The 20,636-nt window shown below is 38.1% G+C and overlaps 3 protein-coding genes across 3 annotated transcripts; 2 read left to right on the top strand and 1 right to left on the bottom strand.

Moving 5' to 3' along the window:
• Positions 1-529: 529 nt before the first annotated feature.
• Positions 530-4,189, bottom strand: LOC134662566 (protein ILRUN). The gene is made up of 5 exons (XM_063518835.1): positions 3,762-4,189; positions 3,500-3,613; positions 2,218-2,444; positions 1,546-1,667; positions 530-674 (listed from the first exon to the last, which is right to left on the bottom strand). Exons 1-5 carry the CDS (start codon positions 3,944-3,946, stop codon positions 648-650), a joined length of 675 nt encoding a protein of 224 aa, XP_063374905.1. The 5' UTR covers positions 3,947-4,189; the 3' UTR covers positions 530-647.
• Positions 4,190-5,243: 1,054 nt separating this feature from the next.
• Positions 5,244-13,331, top strand: LOC134662565 (zinc finger protein 710-like). The gene is made up of 7 exons (XM_063518834.1): positions 5,244-5,397; positions 5,561-5,673; positions 5,871-6,041; positions 6,370-6,521; positions 7,201-7,321; positions 12,098-12,197; positions 13,120-13,331. Exons 1-7 carry the CDS (start codon positions 5,290-5,292, stop codon positions 13,300-13,302), a joined length of 948 nt encoding a protein of 315 aa, XP_063374904.1. The 5' UTR covers positions 5,244-5,289; the 3' UTR covers positions 13,303-13,331.
• Positions 13,332-15,017: 1,686 nt separating this feature from the next.
• Positions 15,018-18,472, top strand: LOC134662564 (putative neutral sphingomyelinase). Its single transcript, XM_063518833.1, has 6 exons — positions 15,018-15,096; positions 15,240-15,413; positions 15,970-16,153; positions 16,328-16,482; positions 16,817-17,009; positions 17,937-18,472. The coding sequence occupies exons 1-6, from the start codon at positions 15,056-15,058 to the stop codon at positions 18,405-18,407; spliced, it is 1,218 nt and encodes a 405-aa protein (XP_063374903.1). The 5' UTR covers positions 15,018-15,055; the 3' UTR covers positions 18,408-18,472.
• The last annotated feature ends 2,164 nt before the right edge of the window (positions 18,473-20,636 follow it).

The following is a 20,636-nucleotide window of genomic DNA, read 5'->3' as shown; positions in this document are numbered from 1 at the left end:
CCAGATTGTGTAGGTTTTCTTTTTTTCAGCACTGAATTCAGTTCGTAAGTCTTGTTCAAAATCCCTTTTTCAGAATGTCCCTTCTTCACAAGATATTGTTAAACAAGAAGGTGAAAAAATATTTACATACCTACTTACTAATTTATAAGAAAAGCTAGCTCAAACATTTCAATAAATTAAGTAACAAAATCCTAATTGAAGCAGGTCCATTTAAGGTAGTTAAACGTGCATGAGCGCCTAAATAAAAGGTGATTAAGTAAAAGTAAAGAGACAAGCGTGAGTATTCTAATTGTTAATTGAAATAGAGGCATTGTGTTGACTGGACATTTTGCAAAAGGGACGTGAAATGTTTGGGAGGCTTCTTACAAATTGTATTATTACTTACTTATCATTCTTATCAATCACTAAGCAACCAATTTAATTTGTACATTTGTGGTTCAATTAATTAAGAAATTAATGGAACATGAAAGAATACAAATAACTTAATTTTTACTACAAAATGCAACCTTTTTATAATCGACAAAAAAACTTTATTTAAATAAATCAAATAGTAATATTATAATATAATGATAAAAATGAAAACCAATGGTTTTGTGATGTATAAGTAAAATTAAATTAAAAACTTTGTGTCACTGCATCAATTTTTATCAACACATCTGGTCATCTTGTGGCATCTGTAAATAAAAAGAAAAGACAAATTAAATCCAAGTAAATAATAATTAGTAACATTATTGTAAAGCCCCGTCTCCATATCGCGCGGCAAACTATCGAACATTGTTGATAGCTTCCCGCGCGATATGGAGACGGGGCTTAAGACCCCTTATAGCTTTCTTATTCATTGTCTAACGTCCTTGAGAATAGTACTGGGTGAATAATAATGGTTGATATTCTTTAAAAGTACCTAAACCTTCTTTCTAGTTGACCCACCTTTTTACCCCGGCTCATGGGAGCCTGGGGTTCGCATGGCAACTAAATCCCACAAGTTGGCGTTACTAGTTCTTACGAAAGCTACTGCTATCTGACCTTCCAACCTTACTTTTTCGGTTTCCTCGCGATGTTTTCCTTCACCAAAATCGGCTGGTAAATATCAAATGATATTTCTTACATAAGTTCCGAAAAACTTACTGCTACGAACCGGAATTTGAATCCGCGACCTCCGAATTGAAATCCGCAAGCCCTTACCGCCAGGCTAACAACGCTTCCAGTTTTTATCTATAAGTATGTACTATGTGAAAAGAACCTACCTATCATCATCAGAGTGCATCTACTCAGGTTAAGCAATTCAAAGGAGGCAGTGACAGAAAATAAGAAATACATTGACTTATATAATACCTATGATTATTATGGTGTGACCTTCATATTTTAAGTAGTTTATGTTTTGCTACGTAGCTTGTACAGTACGGTACAAGTTGTACCAATGGTCTTGGTGTTTCATTTTCATTCCATATTTGGATATGACAAATGCAGTATGGCGGTCAAAATACGACTGCATTCAAAGGTTTACTGGTTATTTTGTAGGAATGTCTCATATTTATAAATGCTGACCTGAGTAACGTTAGATGTGGCGGTGTCATCTGTTCTACTACTTGGGACGGGTAGTGCAGCCAGTTGCTCCACGAGAGCCATGGTCATCTCGGACTCCACCGTAACTTCCACCCACAATGTGTCTGTGAAGTATAAAGATATTTTGTGTAATATAATACCTACATAATTATATATTTAATTTGAAAAGTATTAGTGGAATTCCCTACATGTGCATTATATTACTATGATCTGGTTTTACCTCATTCATTGAAGGAAACCTAAATAACAGTAGCTGTATAGAGGAAATATTATTGCTGTTTTTCCTTATAAAATATTGTTTATTTTGATTTTTTTTTTCTTAAAATCTACTTACACTTGTTGTTGTTCTAGGTTTTTCTGTAATCTATAGATAGTGAACAATTCTTGGTATTTTTTTTTATTCTTGCCCAGTAGTTTCAGAGATATGGGAGGAATGGTCAAATTTCGCCTTTTTTTTAAGTTTTTACGTGACTTTTGTCTGTCAAAGGTCACCAATTTACATTGTCTAGCAAATTTTAACTTGTTTCAGTTGTTTTGAAGCCAAGTGATCCTACAAGGGTTCCATTTTGCCTTTTGAGGTATGGAACACTAAAAAGAAACAAAAGATCCCTGAATAAACTTGGTTTGCTTATATCACAACCAATCACAACTCACCTCCTATTTGGTCTCCTTTTTCAGTCACTAAGTGGAAATAGCCCCTATGTGTACCAGGCCTGCTAGGTGCTACTAATTTTAACATAACAGTGGTGGAGTGTCCCGGAGGTAAAGGAGGCACATAGACAGGTGTAGCACCTAGTGGCTCTCCTCCGGCTTGTAGCAATCTACAGCTACCAGGCCAACTCTCCGCCCCTGTATTGGCAATGGTCCAGTTTTGTTCAAAACTGAAATAAAAGAGGCAATAATACTGTCACTTGAGGTATTATTATGACTCATGCATTCAGCTTAACAATGACTTTGTTGTAATGTGACTCATGTTGGGGGTAAATTTTGTATTGTATCATTGTTACTAATTCCAAAAAAAAAATTTCCAAAAATAAAAATTTTAGGCTCTCTTCAGATGAATAATGGTGACATCCAAAATACTTAATTGCTTTTTTCATTATCATAAAATATTTGGCAGCTAAGTGGAAAGTTGTATTCAACATTTAATTATTGTAAGATTGTTTTTTTTTCTTCAAGATTTAAGACCGAAAGACCATAAAATGATGTCATACCGTTTTGTGAAGACAGTTTTTTTTTTCTTTAAAGGTTAATTGCCAATATAAATTTGTCAGAGATAGTAGAACTTCTTCTCAAACTGTCTTATTTTATAAGCAAATGGAATATGAAGTGGAATGGACCGCACACTGCAGTGTGTTAACAAATATCAAAAAAGCGGCCAAGTGCGAGTCGGAGTCGCCCATGAAGGGTTCCGTATTTAGGGCATTTATGACGTATTAAAAAAAACTACTTACTAGATCTCGTTCAAACCAATTTTCGGTGGAAGTTTGCATGGTAATGTACATCATATATTTTTTTAGTTTTATCATTCTCTTATTTTAGAAGTTACAGGGGGGGGGGGGGCACACATTTTACCACTTTGGAAGTGTCTCTCGCGCAAACTATTCAGTTTAGAAAAAAATGATATTAGAAACCTCAATATCATTTTTGAACCCACACATATGGATTTGATGAAAAAAATTTTTTTGAGTTTCAGTTCTAAGTACCCCCAATATCTATTGTTTGTTTTTCTATTTTTGTGTGAAAATCTTAATGCGGTTTACCAAGGTCTACTTACCAAGTTTCAACAGTATAATTTTTATAATTTCTGAAAAAAAGTGGCTGTGACATACGGATGGACAGACAGACAGACATGACGAATCCATAAGGGTTCCGTTTTTTGTCATTTGGCTACGGAACCCTAAAAACGAAAAAACCTTTAAAAAAATGTATTTACCAGACCCCAGGACCGACAGCTGTTTCCTGGTTTTGAGCTGCCTTCAATGACATTGATGGAAGTTTTTGTGGTAAGGTATAGTCTAAATAACAACATATTGCAGTCTGCAAGTTCCTAAAACATTAAAAGAGAAACTTAAACATAAAGTAAAAACATGTTTACTAGCAATCAGAAACGGACATTGCAATAAGCTGCTGCCATAATGTGTACATGAATATAAACACCACATAATTTTTAAATAACAATATAGTAAAACAATTACCAATTACTCATATCAAGAAAGAAACTAGCTGTGTTATGGGTCAAACTAGGACCTAATAGTCTCTGCATTTGACCTATTAGTTCTTCCCTGTCTGTAGTATTCATACAGCTAAACTGTAAAAGTAAATTTTGATCTATTTCCCCAATATTTTGGGGATTTGGCATAGATGAACCATCAATATCCATAGTTACAGTACGGATCACAATGTATTTTGTAAATATTTCACCACTTCACAGAATATTATCATGCCCTTTGTTTATGTTCGTCAGCTGATCCTTTTATCGTAGTATTTTTGGGCACTGACTTGTAACTTATTATAGTGTTACTTTAATAATTAATATACGGTCGCAATAAAGCCAAGTAATTACGGTAAAAATTTAGAACAGGTAAAATGTGAGACGTGAGAGCTAGTGAATCTCACTCGAACTCGAATCACGTCATTATTTATCATGTCATGTCAATTTCACCACAGAATACAATAAAATATGAATTGAAAAGGGAAGTGTGTCACTAACCTAAAAGTCGTAACAGACTACCGCAGTGCAGTAGTGTGTTACGACTAAGTATAAAAACCGTGCGGTAGTGTCAAGTGTGTTACGGCTATCAAAGAGAATATAATCACTACGTTTTAATGGCTATAACTGTCCGGTAAAGGCCCCCCATTCACACTCCTACACTGTAGTCCGCCTCATAATGTAGGATTGTGTATGGGGGTCGCGGACTGCGTGCCGTCCTACAACACCCAAGAAGGATGCCTCTTGGGTCCTGCAAGTCCCGCCCACCGCTGCAGTCCGCCGCGCTTGATTGTGGGTTGACGTCCTACGTTGCGGACTGCCGTGTTTGACGTAAGACAACTGCGCGCAATTTTTTCGAAATTTATAAATAAAATCGCTGTTTGTGGGACTAAAAATCACGCAATCACTCCAACAAACAACGGAGGAATAATAGGCATTGCAACAATTATTACTAATACTTAAGAAATATGACGCTCTTTGGCGAATTTTTAGCAGTTTCTTCTCCCACACTCTTTTTTATTTTTATCCAATAACAAGAAAATATATCCTAAAAGACTTCGCAGTCTGCGAGCCGGACTAAAATTAGGAGTGTGAATGGGGGGCTTAAGACTGTCACAATACACCGGCGTTTTTTAATGTAGCTTAAATATTCCTGCGGGCTCAGCACGGTTCCATTTTTTATCCACTATCACTAAGCCCGTCACTTTCGCACTTACATACTTGTTAGAACGTGACAGGCATGGTGATAAATGATAAAAATGCGACCGTGCTACTAGGGCTGGGGTTTGACAATTTTTTTTTTGACGTTTTAGAACTTTTAGAAGAGCTTAGGTTATGTCTCGTGCATATGTGCGTGCGAATTTTGAAATTTTGTGATGTAAAAGTGAACTGATAATTATCACATAAATTCAATCTGAGAATAAAACACACAATAACTTCGTACGAGACCGACCACAGGTCGGTTTTACAGACCGAGTTTTTTAAATAATGTGGTAGCGATAGGAAATACAAACATGCAAACTAAACAGGAAACTTTACTTCGCTGCACTTTTGAAGGTTGCAACAGCGTTTTTAACAGACCCTATAGATTGGCGCAACACTTGTTAGTTCATAATAATATCGTAAGTATTTGTAGTACTATTAGCTGATTTCATTTATGGAAAAAACTGTCCATTCTTGATTATAGTGGGCTAGGCTTGACGGTTATTGAAACAACGGCAAAAAAAAAGAAAACGTTTAATCTAAGGCTTTTGATGTCTATACATGTGATAATTTTCTTTTCAGAAAGGTTTTCCATGTCCTGAAAGTAACTGCGGCAAAGCTTATACGAACAAAAGTCATCTAGATAGACACATCAATCATACACATAAAACCACTGAAAATGATATGTTATTCAGGTATTAAACTACCATTTACATATACTTATATCCTATTGAATAGTAAAAGGCTTCAAATTATTGCATGGGAATAGGTGATTCATATAAATCATTCCCCTCCTCATATATGGCGGGGGTCAGGTAGGGCGGAGAGAGGGGGGGGGGGTGAGAATACACCAAATTATTGTATTAAATTAAGTTATTGTCCCATTTTGCAGCTGCCCAATATGCTTAAAGAAGTACGCTAACAGACAGAACTTGAAGAGACATATAAACATTACTCACAAAGTGAAGATACCATTTTCCTGTGACATTTGCAAGTTGAATTTTCTGAAGAAACATCAGTTAACATCACATATATACCAGCATACTGGAATTATGTCATTCAGGTATACTTAGGGTTACATTCATATTATTTAAAACAGTTTCAGTAATGATTCTACTCTTTGAAATTAAACAGCACTTATTATTGTGAATGATGAATGAATGAATGATTATTGTGAGATGGCCTTGTTATCTTGTGTGTTTGTCATAATACTGTATCAGTTGGTATAATTTCAATTTATTAACAGCACTCCCTAAACATGTTGATTTCTCTCATAAGTAATAACTTAACACCTTCACCATGGTAGGGGGTTGAAATACCCCATGCAAGGTACGGTTAACTAACACTAATTGCCCCAGCGAAGGTGTTAACTGAAACGTTGTATGTTACAGCTGTGACCTATGTCACAAAGAGTTTGTGAGTCTCAAAGAAAAGAAGAAACATGCTCGGAATCATAAGATATACAGGTGCTCGGAGTGTGATGCCACATTCGACCTGTGGTCTAAATATCAGAAGCACATAAAGTTAGACCACATGGGCAGAGGTAATTAAAATTAGTTTGTCAAAGGACTGTCTCATTTCAAACATAGTCAGAGAGAATCATACTATCTCTGTCTTACACTAGTACTAGCACCCAAAAGAAAACGATAGGTATAGGTTTTTTTGTTCTTATTTACTGTCAATTTGGTTTGACCAACTATACATACCTACATTGTCATTTATGCCTAAATACTAATTAGAGTTTAAAACAAAAGACTGCAGAATTTCTTACTTAATTTTTATGTAAACAGCTGTTATAGGTACCTCAACAATTGAATGTTTTTCTTTTTTATAGCCTCCTGAATACTATTAGGCCTTTATTTTTATTTTATTATTATAGCCTCATTTATTCCTTAATACATTTTAAAAATACATTCATTAAAAAAACAATTCGTAAATAATTTCAATGCAAAATTATTTTAGATTGGCAATTGGATTAGGGCTTTATAGAAGACAAAAAAGTTGAAGAACTGCTACACCATACCATACCATAGCTTAAAGATTGTTTACGTACTGATATCTTTTCTGGAATTTGTTTGAGTTCTTTTACTTATTGCTATTTTTTACATTTTATTGTAGGTAATTTTTGTATTTTTGTATTTCGCTTTGTGTGTTTTATATGGGTGCTTGCCTGAAATAAAATCAATTTATTTTATTTATTTTTTATTTTATTTATGTTTCAGCATTTGTTTGTAATGAGTGTGACAGACACTTTAAACTACGCAGTCACATAGTGCGGCACATTAAAACGCATTCGAAAATAAAAAACAGAACTTTTCCATGCCCTTATGACAACTGTGAACGGTAAATATTTTTAAATTTATTTCTCTAAATCACAATTAATTACATTAGTTCTTTATGACTATTAACTGTATTATATCGCGATATTATAGCCGAAATTCGGGAGAGCACATGTAATTGCGTACCTGACATATCCAGACTGGTTTTGTTGGGGTACCCCACAGAAGTACCCTCATATTTCAATACACTACATGCCTTCCCCTCGAGATAGTTCACTAAAACTAAGTTTCACTAATCACTGATAATTCACTAACACTAAGTTTCACTGTTTATTGGTAGTTCACTAACACTATTCAATTGTCTGTTACAAGGTCCTTACGCTCTATCATATTTATACTAAAACTAACTACTTAACGTCGTCTACGAGTCTTGGTTTGAATCTTCAGTCTGTTCATAATCAGATTCTGACAGACTCTCATAGGAATCTATGGCTAATCTCTTGGCTTCCATGTTTTGTGGTGATGAAGGTGATCTCACTCGTTTGTTGGTTGGCGGTATGCGTTCTTGGCTCTGATTAAACGTATAATCCTGAGGCCCAGAAATCCCTATGATATCAGCCCACTGTGAGGCCGGTGGAGTACCATTTAGTTTGACATTAATATCTTCATCCTCATCACTATCTTCACATGGTTTACTTGCCTCCGTGTCATGTATAACTTCACGACCAGTATCTTCTGATGTATGCTGGCGGCTATCACTCGCCTCTCCCCCATGACCTTGTATCTGATTAATATGTCTTTTCATCAGCTTCCCGTTCCATCGTATTATATACCTACAAATGCCTTGTTTCTTCTCTATGACTCCTTTCAACCAGCGTGGTCCTGAACTGTAATTCCGGAAATACACAGTCTGTCCCATTTGAAATGAACGTACTACAGTGTTTTCATTCTCGTCACATACTTGCGTTTCCTCTTGGTTCTTAAATATGAGGGGATTAAGGTGGTCAAACTTTGTCCTGAAACGCCTACAATTTAAAAGTTCCGCCGGTGACTTGTCACTAGTACTATTGGGTGTAGTACGCAACCCATACAATATTGTAGGTAATTTTATGTTCCATGGAAGTGTGGACTGTTTCTTTAATTTATTCTTAACCGTTTGAACAGTCCTCTCGGCCTGTCCATTCGACGCCGGATGGTAAGGTGGTGTCAAGACTTGTCTTATTCCATTTGTTGATAGGAATTCTTTAAACTGATCTGAAATGAAACTTCTGCCATTATCACTGACCAAGGTGTCTGGTAACCCTTGTTCTGCAAATATGTCCCTTAAAACATTTATTAGTGTCCCTGAGCTCATATCAGGAACAATCTTTACTTCAGGCCATTTTGAATAAGCATCAATTAGGATGAGAAATGTTTTGCCTTGAAACGGCCCTGCATAATCAATATGTAACCGTGACCATGCCTTCTCCGGCCTTATCCACTTATGGCTCACTTGTGATGGCATATTTCTGTTTTCAGCATAAGTTTCGCACTTTTTTACCAAACTTTCAATTTCCTTGTCTATAGCTGGCCACCAAAAATAACTTCGTGCTATGGCTTTTGTTATCACTATCCCGTCATGATTTGCGTGTAATTCCTGTAGGATATACGGCCTCATTTTGTCCGGTATAATCACCCGATTACCCCACAGAATGCAATTTTTATATTCTGAAATTTCGTTGCGTTTCTGCCAGTACACCTTATATTCCACATCCACTTTGCTAGGCCACCCGTTTCGAATCCAGTATAATACCTTGCTTAGTGTATTATCTTTAGTTGTCAGTTTCGCCACTTCACTGGCTGACAGTTCCAGGTCTGATGGAGTTTCTTCTATGAGGAGGACTCCTAAGTATTCCTCTTCAGACGATTGGTCACGGGACGGCCATCTGCTTAACGCATCAGCGTTTCCTAGTTTTTTACCTTCCACATATTGTATGGAGTAATCATAGGAGTTTAATAATAAAGCCCAGCGGAGCATTCGTGGAGATATAACATTAGGAATGGGCTTTTTCGGTTCAAACAATCCCAACAATGGTTTATGATCGGTTCTGATCGTAATCTTCCGGCCACTAATAAACTGGTGGAATTTCTTAAGACCAAACACTATAGCTGCTGCCTCTTTATCTATCTGACCATAATTCCTCTCATGAACGTTCATGGTCCTTGAAGCAAACATTACTGGTCTGACAGATCCATCTTCCATGACGTGTTCCAAAACAGCGCCCAGGCCAAATTGTGACGCATCACATGACATAATTATCTCTTTATTCACATCGTAATGGACTAGAGTGTCAGTACCCGACAACATCTTGCGTAACTTCTCAAATGCCTTCTGATGTTGCATAGACCACTGCCATTTCACATCTTTATTTAACAACTTATACAACGGTTCAGCGATATTAGCTTTGTGTGGTAAAAACCGATCATAAAAATTAAGCAATCCTAAGAATGCCTGGAGCTCTTTTACATTACTTGGGGCCGGTGTACTCTCAATTGCATGTATTTTATCCTCACAAGGATGTATACCACATTCATCAATGAGAAATCCTAAAAATTTCACACTTCTTACTGCAAAATTACACTTTTCCTTGTTTACCCTTAGGCCAGCCTCTTGTAATTTCTTTAAGACCATTTCTAACCTGGAGTTATGCTTAGCGACGTCTGTGCCACTTACAACAATATCATCCAGTAATACAGCTATCCCTCTTATTCCTGTAAGCAAGGAAGACATTAGTCTTTGAAAGATGCCTGGGCACGCCTTGACTCCAAAAGCTAAACGTTTCATTTTGTAAAGGCCTTTTGGTGTGTTTATTGTTAACAGCTGTGCTGTTGCCTCGTCCACACTAACTTGAGTGTATGCCCTTTCTAAATCAATTTTGCTGAAAATTGTGCCACCTTGTATCGCTGTGAAAGCCTCATCTAAAGTAGGCAGAGGGTATGTATCAGTGTCGGTCACCATATTTACTGTAGACCTATAGTCACCACAAAGCCTTACATTGCCATTCGGTTTCAGAACTGGTACTATAGGGGTAGCCCACTCAGAGTGTGCAATTGGCTCCAAAACTCCTTCCTCTACTAGTCTGTCTATTTCCTTTATTACTCTTTCCCTCAAAGCAAAAGGAATGGGTCTACTTTCCAAAAATTTAGGTACCGCTCCTTCCCTCGGTGTAATTTTCACTAATGGGCCTTTATACTTTCCCAAACCTTCCTGGAAAACATCACTATATTTCTGTAGGAGCCCTTTAATTTCCTCACCGTTTATTTTCATATGCATTACTCCTTGAACCCGTATTCCAAATGGCTGGAACCAATTTCTCCCTAAGAGGCTGGGTCCATTACCTCTAGCTATATAGATCATGAGGTCATTTTGTAACCCTTTAAAAGATGCTCGCACTTCAGTTTTTCCTAATATCCTTAATTGGTTTTCTGTCCATGTAATTAATGCAACATCATCCTTCTCTAACATAGGTAATTTTCCTTTCCAAATGAGTCTGGCTGTCACTTCAGAAATTAGAGTAAATGCACATCCCGTGTCAACTTCCATGTCAATAATAGAATCATCAATTGATACCTTTACCATATAAGGGTCAACTTTATTTTCTCTCACATTGTTCACATTGGCATACAACCCATTACAATTTGATTTATGCCCACCATCCTGTTTATTTTTGGTAAGACACACTGCCTCAATGTGTCCCGTTCTGCCACATGCATTACACTTACTCCAACGGAATCTGCACTCCCCCCTATGCTGCCTACCACACCTGTAGCATGGTTTATTCTGTTTGTCAACCTTTTTGTTAGTGATCTTGTTTACTTCCATAGGTTCATCGACCTCCACATCTGGTTTTGATGGTCCTGGCACTACAATAATACTAGAATCAAATGTGGCACTCTCATGTGAAAATGCTATCTCAGCTGCTTGAGTAAATGTCAGCTTCTCACATTGTAACAGTTTCCTTTGAACCTCTTTGCTCCTAATACCACATACAAGCCGATCACGTAAAGTTCGCTCCAAGTCTGTGAAATTGCAATGAATACTCATTTTCCTTAAATTTGCCACATAATCTCTGACTTTCTCCCCCTCTTCTTGATTTCTTGAGTGAAATTTAAAAGATTCTACAATCTCATTAGGTGTGGGGTGGAAATGAGCCTTCAAAAGTTCCAAAATTTGTTTATAGGTTATGTTCGCTATAGTAGTTGGAGATGCCAAAGAAACTATTAAATCAAATAGTTGAGAGCCACATACCGCCAACAAATTCGCCTTTTTCTTATCTGCATCCACAATATCATTTGCACTTAAACAGAATTCAAACCTTGTAATGTAGTTTTCCCAGCACCCCTGACCCATATCAAATTCACCAAATTTAATACCCATTTTCTTGCACTTTGCACTCAAAACTTCACAAAACTCACTAACACAGCCGAATACACGCTTATACTACCGATTTGTCCCGTCGCCACTATTATATCGCGATATTATAGCCGAAATTCGGGAGAGCACATGTAATTGCGTACCTGACATATCCAGACTGGTTTTGTTGGGGTACCCCACAGAAGTACCCTCATATTTCAATACACTACAAACTGTAAAATTGGACTTGCCTGGCTGCTATTATAATATTTATAATACACTCTTTAGAGCTAAACTCTAAAGCATTATTAAAGCATTGTAGGCATATGTTTTATATATGGCCACTAGGATATATAAAAATACAAAGCCTCAAGTAGTGATTATTATGTCAGCATTTATTTTTATTTGTAATAGGTACAGTTTAATTAATTTTGCTATTTCTTTCAGGGTTTATTCAAGAAACAGTAATTTAAAACAACATATTTTAACGAAACATGAGAGAATAAGACATCAATGTAAAATATGTGAAGCAGAGTTGAGTACTAAGGTAATAAAATAATTACATTAAGTCATTTATTGTAAAGCAAGAATGAAAAATAAGGGTAAACTTGATTTAATGGCTCCTCTACACAATGGGCCAGCGCCGGCCACTCCAAGGGACGCAGCCATACGGCAGAATGAGATAGCAATATCACTTGCTCCCTCTAACGCATAAATGCGTCCCTTGGAGTGGCCGACGCTGGCCCATCGTGGAGAGGAGCCATAACAGGCCTCATTCGCACGAGCGCTTTTACGCGCGTTAAAAAAGCGTTTGAATGGATACATGTGTATTTATTTACGCGATGTCGGTGGCGCTTTTTATCAAGTATCCAACAATACTTGATAAAAAGCGCCACCGACTTTAATATTTCGACTTTAATGTTCGCACGAGCGCTTTTTCAACGTGCGTTAAAAAAGCGCTTGAATCTGCCCGCACGCTAAATTCGATTTAAAGACCAAGGCTTAAAGTTGAAAATCCAACAACGCTTGATAAAAAGCGCTACCGCCATCGTTGAATAATGCCAACTAGGTATTGCGAAGGCCGTTAGTTTTAGTGATGGAAAACCGTGTGGAACATGAGCTCGCCTCAACATGTTTCTATGTGTGTCATTCAAACGATTTTTTAACGCGCGTTGAAAAAGCGCTCGTGAGGATAAGGCCTAAACTACTAACCTGATATACCTGATAAGCTATTTATAGATGGTCAAGCAAATCTTGTCAGTAGAAAAAGGCGCGAAATTCAAATTTTCTATGGGACGATATCCCTTCGCGCCTACATTTTTCAAATTTGCCGCCTTTTTCTACTGACAAGATCTGCCTGACCATCTATAACGACAAAATTTGCGCCTGACTCAGGGTTGGCTTGTCTATAAATGCGTGTTTTGTCCGACTGACCGACACAGGCTTAACTGTTTTAATTTTTGTTTTAGGCCAAATTGGTCTTGCACTTGAAGCTACACAGTGAGCCGAATATTAAAACCAAGCCTTCAAAAACAAAACTGACTGGACGTAAAGAGAGAAAAGATGCGGGTAGTATGAAAATCTCTACGGCTGTCAAGCTCGCTGGAGTCAACGAAGCATTAGAACCAGAAATAATTGGTGTTATTGTTTGATTTTTATTATAAATGCTTTAAAGTTATAATGTTACTTTTAGTTTATCTATTTTCCTTCGAATCCTTCGCGATAAATCTCCATATACTTGGTCAAGCAGATCTTGTCAGTAGAAAAGGAGGCATATTTGAAAAATGTAGGCGCGAAGAATATCGTCCCATAGAAAATTTGCATTTCGCTCCTTTTTTTACTGACAAGATTTGCTTGACCAGCTATACATGTCTAGCCTAGCGTGTCGTGGCTTTACTACGTGGAAGCAGTGGAGAAGGAAGGTGTTTCACAGTGGAGAGAGATTTGTAGACCGGACCAAGGTCGTGGTTCGGTGTGTTTCTAGGCGCACGGCATACGGCCTGAAATGAAATACAGAATGGTATAATAAAACCATAACATCTGTTTTTTAGGGTTCCGTAGCCAAATGGCAAAAAACGGAACCCTTATAGATTCGTCATGTCTGTCTGTCTATCTGTCCGTCTGTCTGTCCGTCCGTATGTCACAGCCACTTTTCTCCGAAACTATAAAAACTATACTGTTGAAACTTGGTAAGTAGATGTATTCTGTGAACCGCATTAAGATTTTCACACAAAAATAGAAAAAAAACAATAAATTTTTGGGGTTCCCCATACTTCCAACTGAAACTCAAAAATTTTTTTTTCATCAAACCCATACGTGTGGGGTATCTATGGATAGGTCTTCAAAAATGATATTGAGGTTTCTAATATCATTTTTTTCTAAACTGAATAGTTTGCGCGAGAGACACTTCCAAAGTGGTAAAATGTGTGTCCCCCCCCCCTGTAACTTCTAAAATAAGAGAATGATAAAACTAAAAAAAATATACGATGTACATTACCATGTAAACTTCCACCGAAAATTGGTTTGAACGAGATCTAGTAAGTAGTTATTTTTATATACGATACGTCATAAATCGCCTAAATACGGAACCCTTCATGGGCGAGTCCGACTCGCACTTGGCCGCTTTTTATGGAATATCTCTGTCTCGCTCTATCAAAGCTGAGGTTCTACCGCGACATCGGAATTTTGCCATTTTAGCGTCTATCGCTCGAATACGCAAGAACGATAGAGACGCAAATATAGACGAACGAAGTCGTTCGCTTCAATAGTGTTTACAGGCGGACCGCGACCTTGGTGCGGTCAAAATATTTTTTTCTCGCTCTCTGTTATAGCCATCCTTAACGGACGTACGGCGAACCACCAACACGACCGAACGTGCACCGGACCGCTACTAAAATCGTGGTCTGGTGGGGCCGTCGTCGATGTAATAAGATAAACGAGCGTTTCATTCAGTGTCTCAAACAGTGTTAGAATGTTATGTACAGTCGACGTCAAAAATACGTTTACACTTTTGCACCTTACTCCTTTGTAATAAGGCGAAAAATGTAAACATATCTTTGACTTCGACTGTACAAGTAACCTGAGAGTACAGATAAATTTAGACTTTTGTACTTAAGCATTAAGGTTGAAATTAGTATTAATAATTTGAAGTTTAAGACAGTATTCTGACAGTTAAGATTTTCATTTAGGTTATTAATATGTTGTCCATTCGCTAGGAATAAATTAGACAAATAATAAAATTTGAGATAAAACATTAGTTATTTTCTCTATATGAATAATAAGAAGAAGCACAGTTGAAGCTATATATTTTAAAACGTATTACGGTACTAAAAAAACTAAGAAAGTAGTTAAAACTTAAGTAAAAACAAGTTTCTTTGTTTTGCGTCGGCTGTTTTTTTCCTTGCCATGTCGGACTTTTCTTTAAATATTTTTACGCTTAATTGTTGGTAAGTTACAAGCAAACTAAATATTTTTAATGAAATAAAAAGTTTCAGAGAAATTAGGTTAATCATTAGCAACATTCTATAGCCAATAAGTTATGTTTCTAAAGCATACTTAATTTGTCTATATGAATCTTTCATTTTTCTAGGGGTATACCTATTGTCTCTAAAAACAGAAAAGAACGTATGGAAGCAATCTCTACATATTTACAAGAAAGTTGTCATACAGTGGTGTGCCTACAGGAGGTGTGGAGTGAGGATGATTATCTTTTTATGAAAGAAAAACTGAAACGCAACCTGCCCTACTCACATTACTTCTACAGGTACTACTTTGCTTTGCTTTGTGCTTCTAATTTGTTTTCGAATGCACTAACACTACTAACAGTACCTATTTATGTTGTCAATAATAATGTGCACAATCCCCAATTATACCATTAACCCGTGGAGCGCCCTAACAAGACACGTGTGCTAGTAACTAGTATAGGAGTTCCATACTACGGTAATTCTGGGGCGCTCCAGGGGTTAATTAACATTGATACTTAAATAGTTTCTTAGCCTCCTCACATTATATATTTATTAGTTTGAGCAATTAGAAGTATTCCTAGATCAGGGCTCACCAAATCGTGGACCGCGGTCTGGATCCGGACCGCCAACCTATTTTTTTTCCTTATTTAATAAACGCAAGTACAAACAGATCACATTGGTCATTTTATTTTAAGAAGAGGACCCCTGATCAAAGTAATTGGTGATCCCTGCCCTAGATGGTTGTTTATGAATGCAAATTTTTATGAGAATAACTAGCATTATTCTTATAATCCCTCCAAAATAGATTTCTATAACTGAAATTTATTAATGGTTTTTTTTTAAATAATTTTCCAGTGGAGTCCTTGGATCAGGTCTCTGCGTTTTCTCCAAGTGGCTTATCCAGGACGTATTTTTCCACCAGTGGCCATTGAATGGCTACATCCATAAGATCCACCATGGGGATTGGTTCGGAGGCAAGGGTGTTGGTTTGTGTCGGCTCCGGGTAAAAGATAGGCTGGTGAACATCTACTGTACCCATGTAAGTATTTGAATTAACTAGACCAATATTTCTTAAAACATGTCTCAATTTGACTCTTTGGTATTTGTGAGCCTCTGGAATAGAAATTATTTTAAAACGATATCTGCCCAAAACAGCTTTCTCTAAAAATCACAAAACCATTTCAAATGTTGAAATTCCATTTTTTTTTTTCAGTTACATGCTGAGTACCATGAGGATGACATTTACTTAGCACATAGGGCTCTGCAAGCACATTCCACTGCAGAGTTTGTAAATCTGACTAAATCCACAGCCGATGTATCCATCCTTGCTGGAGATCTCAACACAGGCCCTGGCGATTTGTCCTACAGGTATAATTAAATAAATTTTAATGTATAAAAAAAAGTACTTTCGCTGTAGCGGCTACGAAAGTAGTCATAAATAGCAGTAGATAGTAGATAAATAGTAGCAGATTTTATATGTATAAAGATAAAGCTAAAATGAAAAAAAAAAACAGTATGGGGCACGTGAGGAACGCGGTGTTCTCTGTCTTGACTATTTACCTACTGGGGCCCGTTTCTCAAAAGCTTGTAACTTGTAATACAAGTGGAAGTTCCTTTCTAACAAAAGCTGTCAAAAAGTGACATCCAAGCTTTTGATAAACAGGGCACTGGTCTCTGGTAAAGTTATATATTTTTGTTTTAGATTAATAACAGAACTTCCATCACTCATAGACCCGTACGACTTAGAGTGTGAGAATACCAATCCTGCCATTAGGAAAGCCACCGGCACCAACGACAACGCCAACAACAGCTACTCTGATAAGAAACAAGCGAAGCTGTGCCCCGAGGGGAAGAGGATTGATCATATTTTGTACCATGTCAACACTCAGTGGGCGGTAAGTTTATTACAATGGGTTTCTAATTCGCAAATTAGATTAATATAATGTGTATCAGGGATGTTGCGAATATCCGCATCCGCAACCGCGGAACTTCCGCATTATTTTCAACATCCGCATCCGCATAAAATCGATGCGGATTTAATGCGGATGCGGATGTGGAACAGGTCGGTACAAGAACGTCTTAGCTTCGGCGTAAGTGCTAGACTGCTAGGTAATTTAGTCATTAACCACCTATTATACTATTATATTAAAAACCTATTAGAAATGAGCAGCCAAGCGTGAGTGGGACTTAATGTAACCCTTGGAATGCGAGTCCGACTCGCACTTGGCCGGCTTTTTGAAATAAAAATTACTAAAATGTAATATTTGACGTTTTTTAAGGTACTATCTTGACATCCGCATCCGCGGATGTGAGTTTTAAAAATCCGCATCCGCATCCGCGGATGTCGAAAAATCGGCATCCGCAACATCCCTGATATGTATGTAATATAATACCTAATTACTATTCATAAGTGCTTGTTGCTAGGCCTACATGAATAAAGTATATTTTGAATTGAATTGCAATCTTCGAGCAACACGGGCTTCCGCCACGTAATGGTCTAAGTGACATTAAGAAGATTATTAGGATAATTTTATGTAGGTACGACATCGGGACGTTGTTCAAATAACATGAAGTAACTTTTAAAAAACTTCGTTAGGCCTGCAAAGGACCTATTTTTTAATTGACGGCATCAAGTTGATGGGAAAAGAAAGATGACTAGGGTGACTGCTATAGTTATGGGCCCTTCCATAGTAATTGGCCACTCCTAACAAATCAGAAAGAGTCACCCTAGGCCAATCATGTGGATGATAAATATGTAAACACTTCTGATGTAGGTACCTACTTATTTTCTAGATCCATCTAAAACGAGTTTTTATTTTTAGATCGAGATAATGAACTTTGGCAACCCGCTCGAAGACAGGGTGCCTGGGCAGCAATTTTCGTACTCGGACCACAACGCAGTTGCCCTCGAACTGCATATGCGGCCGACAGAAGGCTCGTACAAATACCATAAGGTCTATAACAAGGACGGGGCGCTGGATGACACGATTGCAGACGCCTACAAAGTCTGCAATGAGGCTTACGCCAACTTGTCCAAAACAAGAAAGCTGTATTTGTTTGCCGGAGGACTGATCTTCATGTTCTTACTAGGCTCATTTGGTTACTGGCCGGACTACGTGTTGTACAACGTACTAAAGATAATTATCACTGGACTAAGCTTCTATTATCTGATAATGGGGACTTTGTGGAACAGAATTGAGATGAACAGCTTGAAAGCGGGACTGAGCGCTCTTGACAATTTTGGCAAAAGCAGGACCCAGTTGGAAAAGGGCGACGGACTGTCCAACCTGTGATAGTATTGTTGATTTTGTTCACGAAGATTACAATTAGAAATTACAAGGAATAGCAAAACTAAATGTGATAATGTAACAAGCTAAGCGCCACTTGCACCATCCCACTAAACCGGGGTTAAGCGGTTAAACCGTTAACCCAGAGTTATTGTACTAGTAACCATGGTAACTCCAGGTTTAACCGGTTAACTCCTTGTTAGTAAATGGTGCAAGTGGCCCTGTCATAAAATGTTATATTAGAAAACGCTTTTGTTGACAGTCAACAATAAGGTAAGTACTTACCTATATAAGTTTTAAAGTTCAGTATTAGTTACTCAGGCGTACAGTCAGCAGCAGAAGTTGCTAAGCGGGCGAGGTGTTCAAAATTACCTTGACGCGCTCTTATTCTCTTAACAATAAAGTCGCGTCAGGATCATTTTGAACACCTCGCCTGCTTAGCAACTATTGCTGTTGACTGTACTACAATTATTTTAATAATATAATAGTTAAATATGCCGCATATCTAATTAAACATTTCAATATTGTTACGCTAACATAGAGCTGATCTGATGAGTGATGCAGTTGGAAGGTCGGTCAACTCCTCGACGGGAAAACGGGACCTTCTACAGTTTGGGCTCTTTAGAATGGTTTCGCTTTCGAGGAGAAATTATTAGACGTGCAATGGGGATGAGGCACAGGCAGCTACCTATATGTATAAAAAACATTGACATTACCAGCCACTTGGCATGGCTTTTATGTTATTTATTTAAGTGAGACAGTATTTACTACTTTTTAATTGCTTTGATTGCGGGGGACAATTGTTACTCGCGTCCGCAGGAATTACCTACCACAACCCTGCACGTGTCCCCTGGGTGGTGCTAAATGAATAAAGCCTTCCAAAGGCAAACCAGCAATCAGAGAGATACAGTATGGCGATCACGAATGTCAACGATTCTACAGATACAAGCTCACTTAAAAAGTGTACTCCTAGGAGTCTTAGAACAAGGGATGTCGGACCCTCGGTACGCATCCTGCAACTGAACATAGAAGGAATAAGTTTAGCTAAGAGTGACTATCTGACGAAGGTATTAAGGGACTATAGAGTTGATATTGTTAATGTTCAGGAAACTCACACGAGAGATGAAGCGGACTTTGAGGGAAGGGTAAGACTACCGGGCTACACTCTAATTAAAGCCATCCACCATCCTAAACACGGCATAGCCACTCTTGTCAGGTCAGACATCTCAAACATTCATGTGGCCACCGTCAGCGCCAAAGATTCTTTATACTACATCGTCGTGCAAGTAGAGGACATCTCTGTGACCAATGTCTACAAGCCCCCAAGTATCTCATGGCCTTCCGAACTGCTCCCTGTCCAGCCGCACCCGAGTGTGTACGTTGGGGATTTCAATAGTCACCATACGAACTGGAGATCCTCAGAGGTGGACGCAAATGGTGAACTACTGGCTCAATGGGTGGATATGAACAACTTACACTTGGTATTTGATGCAAAAGATAAGGGAACCTTCCATTCTGCCAGATGGAGAAAGGACTATAACCCTGACCTAGTATTTGTATCCAAAGACCCCTTGGATCATCCACTTCCTTGTAGTCGTTCGGTACTGTCCAATTTTCCGAACAGTCAACACAGACCCGTATTTTTGGAGATTGGTCTTAAAATTCCCCTTCAAAATTCTATGCCCCTACCGCGATGGAACTTTGCCCGAGCGGACTGGGAGAGCTACGAGGAGCAGTTGGATCTTAATGTGTCTTCAGCTAACTTGGACCCTATAGCCTCCAACTATGGAAACTTCTGTAAGCTGATAATCAAGGCTGCAAAGGCATCTATACCAAGGGGGTACAGAAAGGAGTACATTCCTGGATGGAGTCTGAAAAGCGAGGATCTATATAAAGAATACCAAGAAACGGGAAACCCTCATACTGGCGCCGAACTCCTCGCTTCGCTCGACGAGAGCCGAAGAGCAAAGTGGGAAACCGCAGTTGGGCAAATGGACTTCAAACGATCCAGTAGAAAAGCTTGGAGGACCATCAACAGCCTAACTGGGAAGAACAGCCAGAACCGAGATTGCCCAAGCGTTAACCCAGATGCCATAGCCATTAGACTGGTTGAACTAACTAGAGCCAAAAGTGACAAAACCTTCACGAAGAAAATTAAGAAAGAACTGACAGCTCTCAAGCAAAACTTCCCAAGAAACCATGAGCTTGCCAGACCATTCAGTGTAGAGGAAGTTG

The sequence above is a fragment of the Cydia amplana genome, chromosome 3, assembly GCF_948474715.1.
Source record: "Cydia amplana chromosome 3, ilCydAmpl1.1, whole genome shotgun sequence".
Lineage (NCBI taxonomy): Eukaryota > Metazoa > Arthropoda > Insecta > Lepidoptera > Tortricidae > Cydia > Cydia amplana.
The sequence above is the reverse complement of the archived record's forward strand: the minus strand, read 5'-3'. Positions and strand labels throughout refer to the sequence as shown.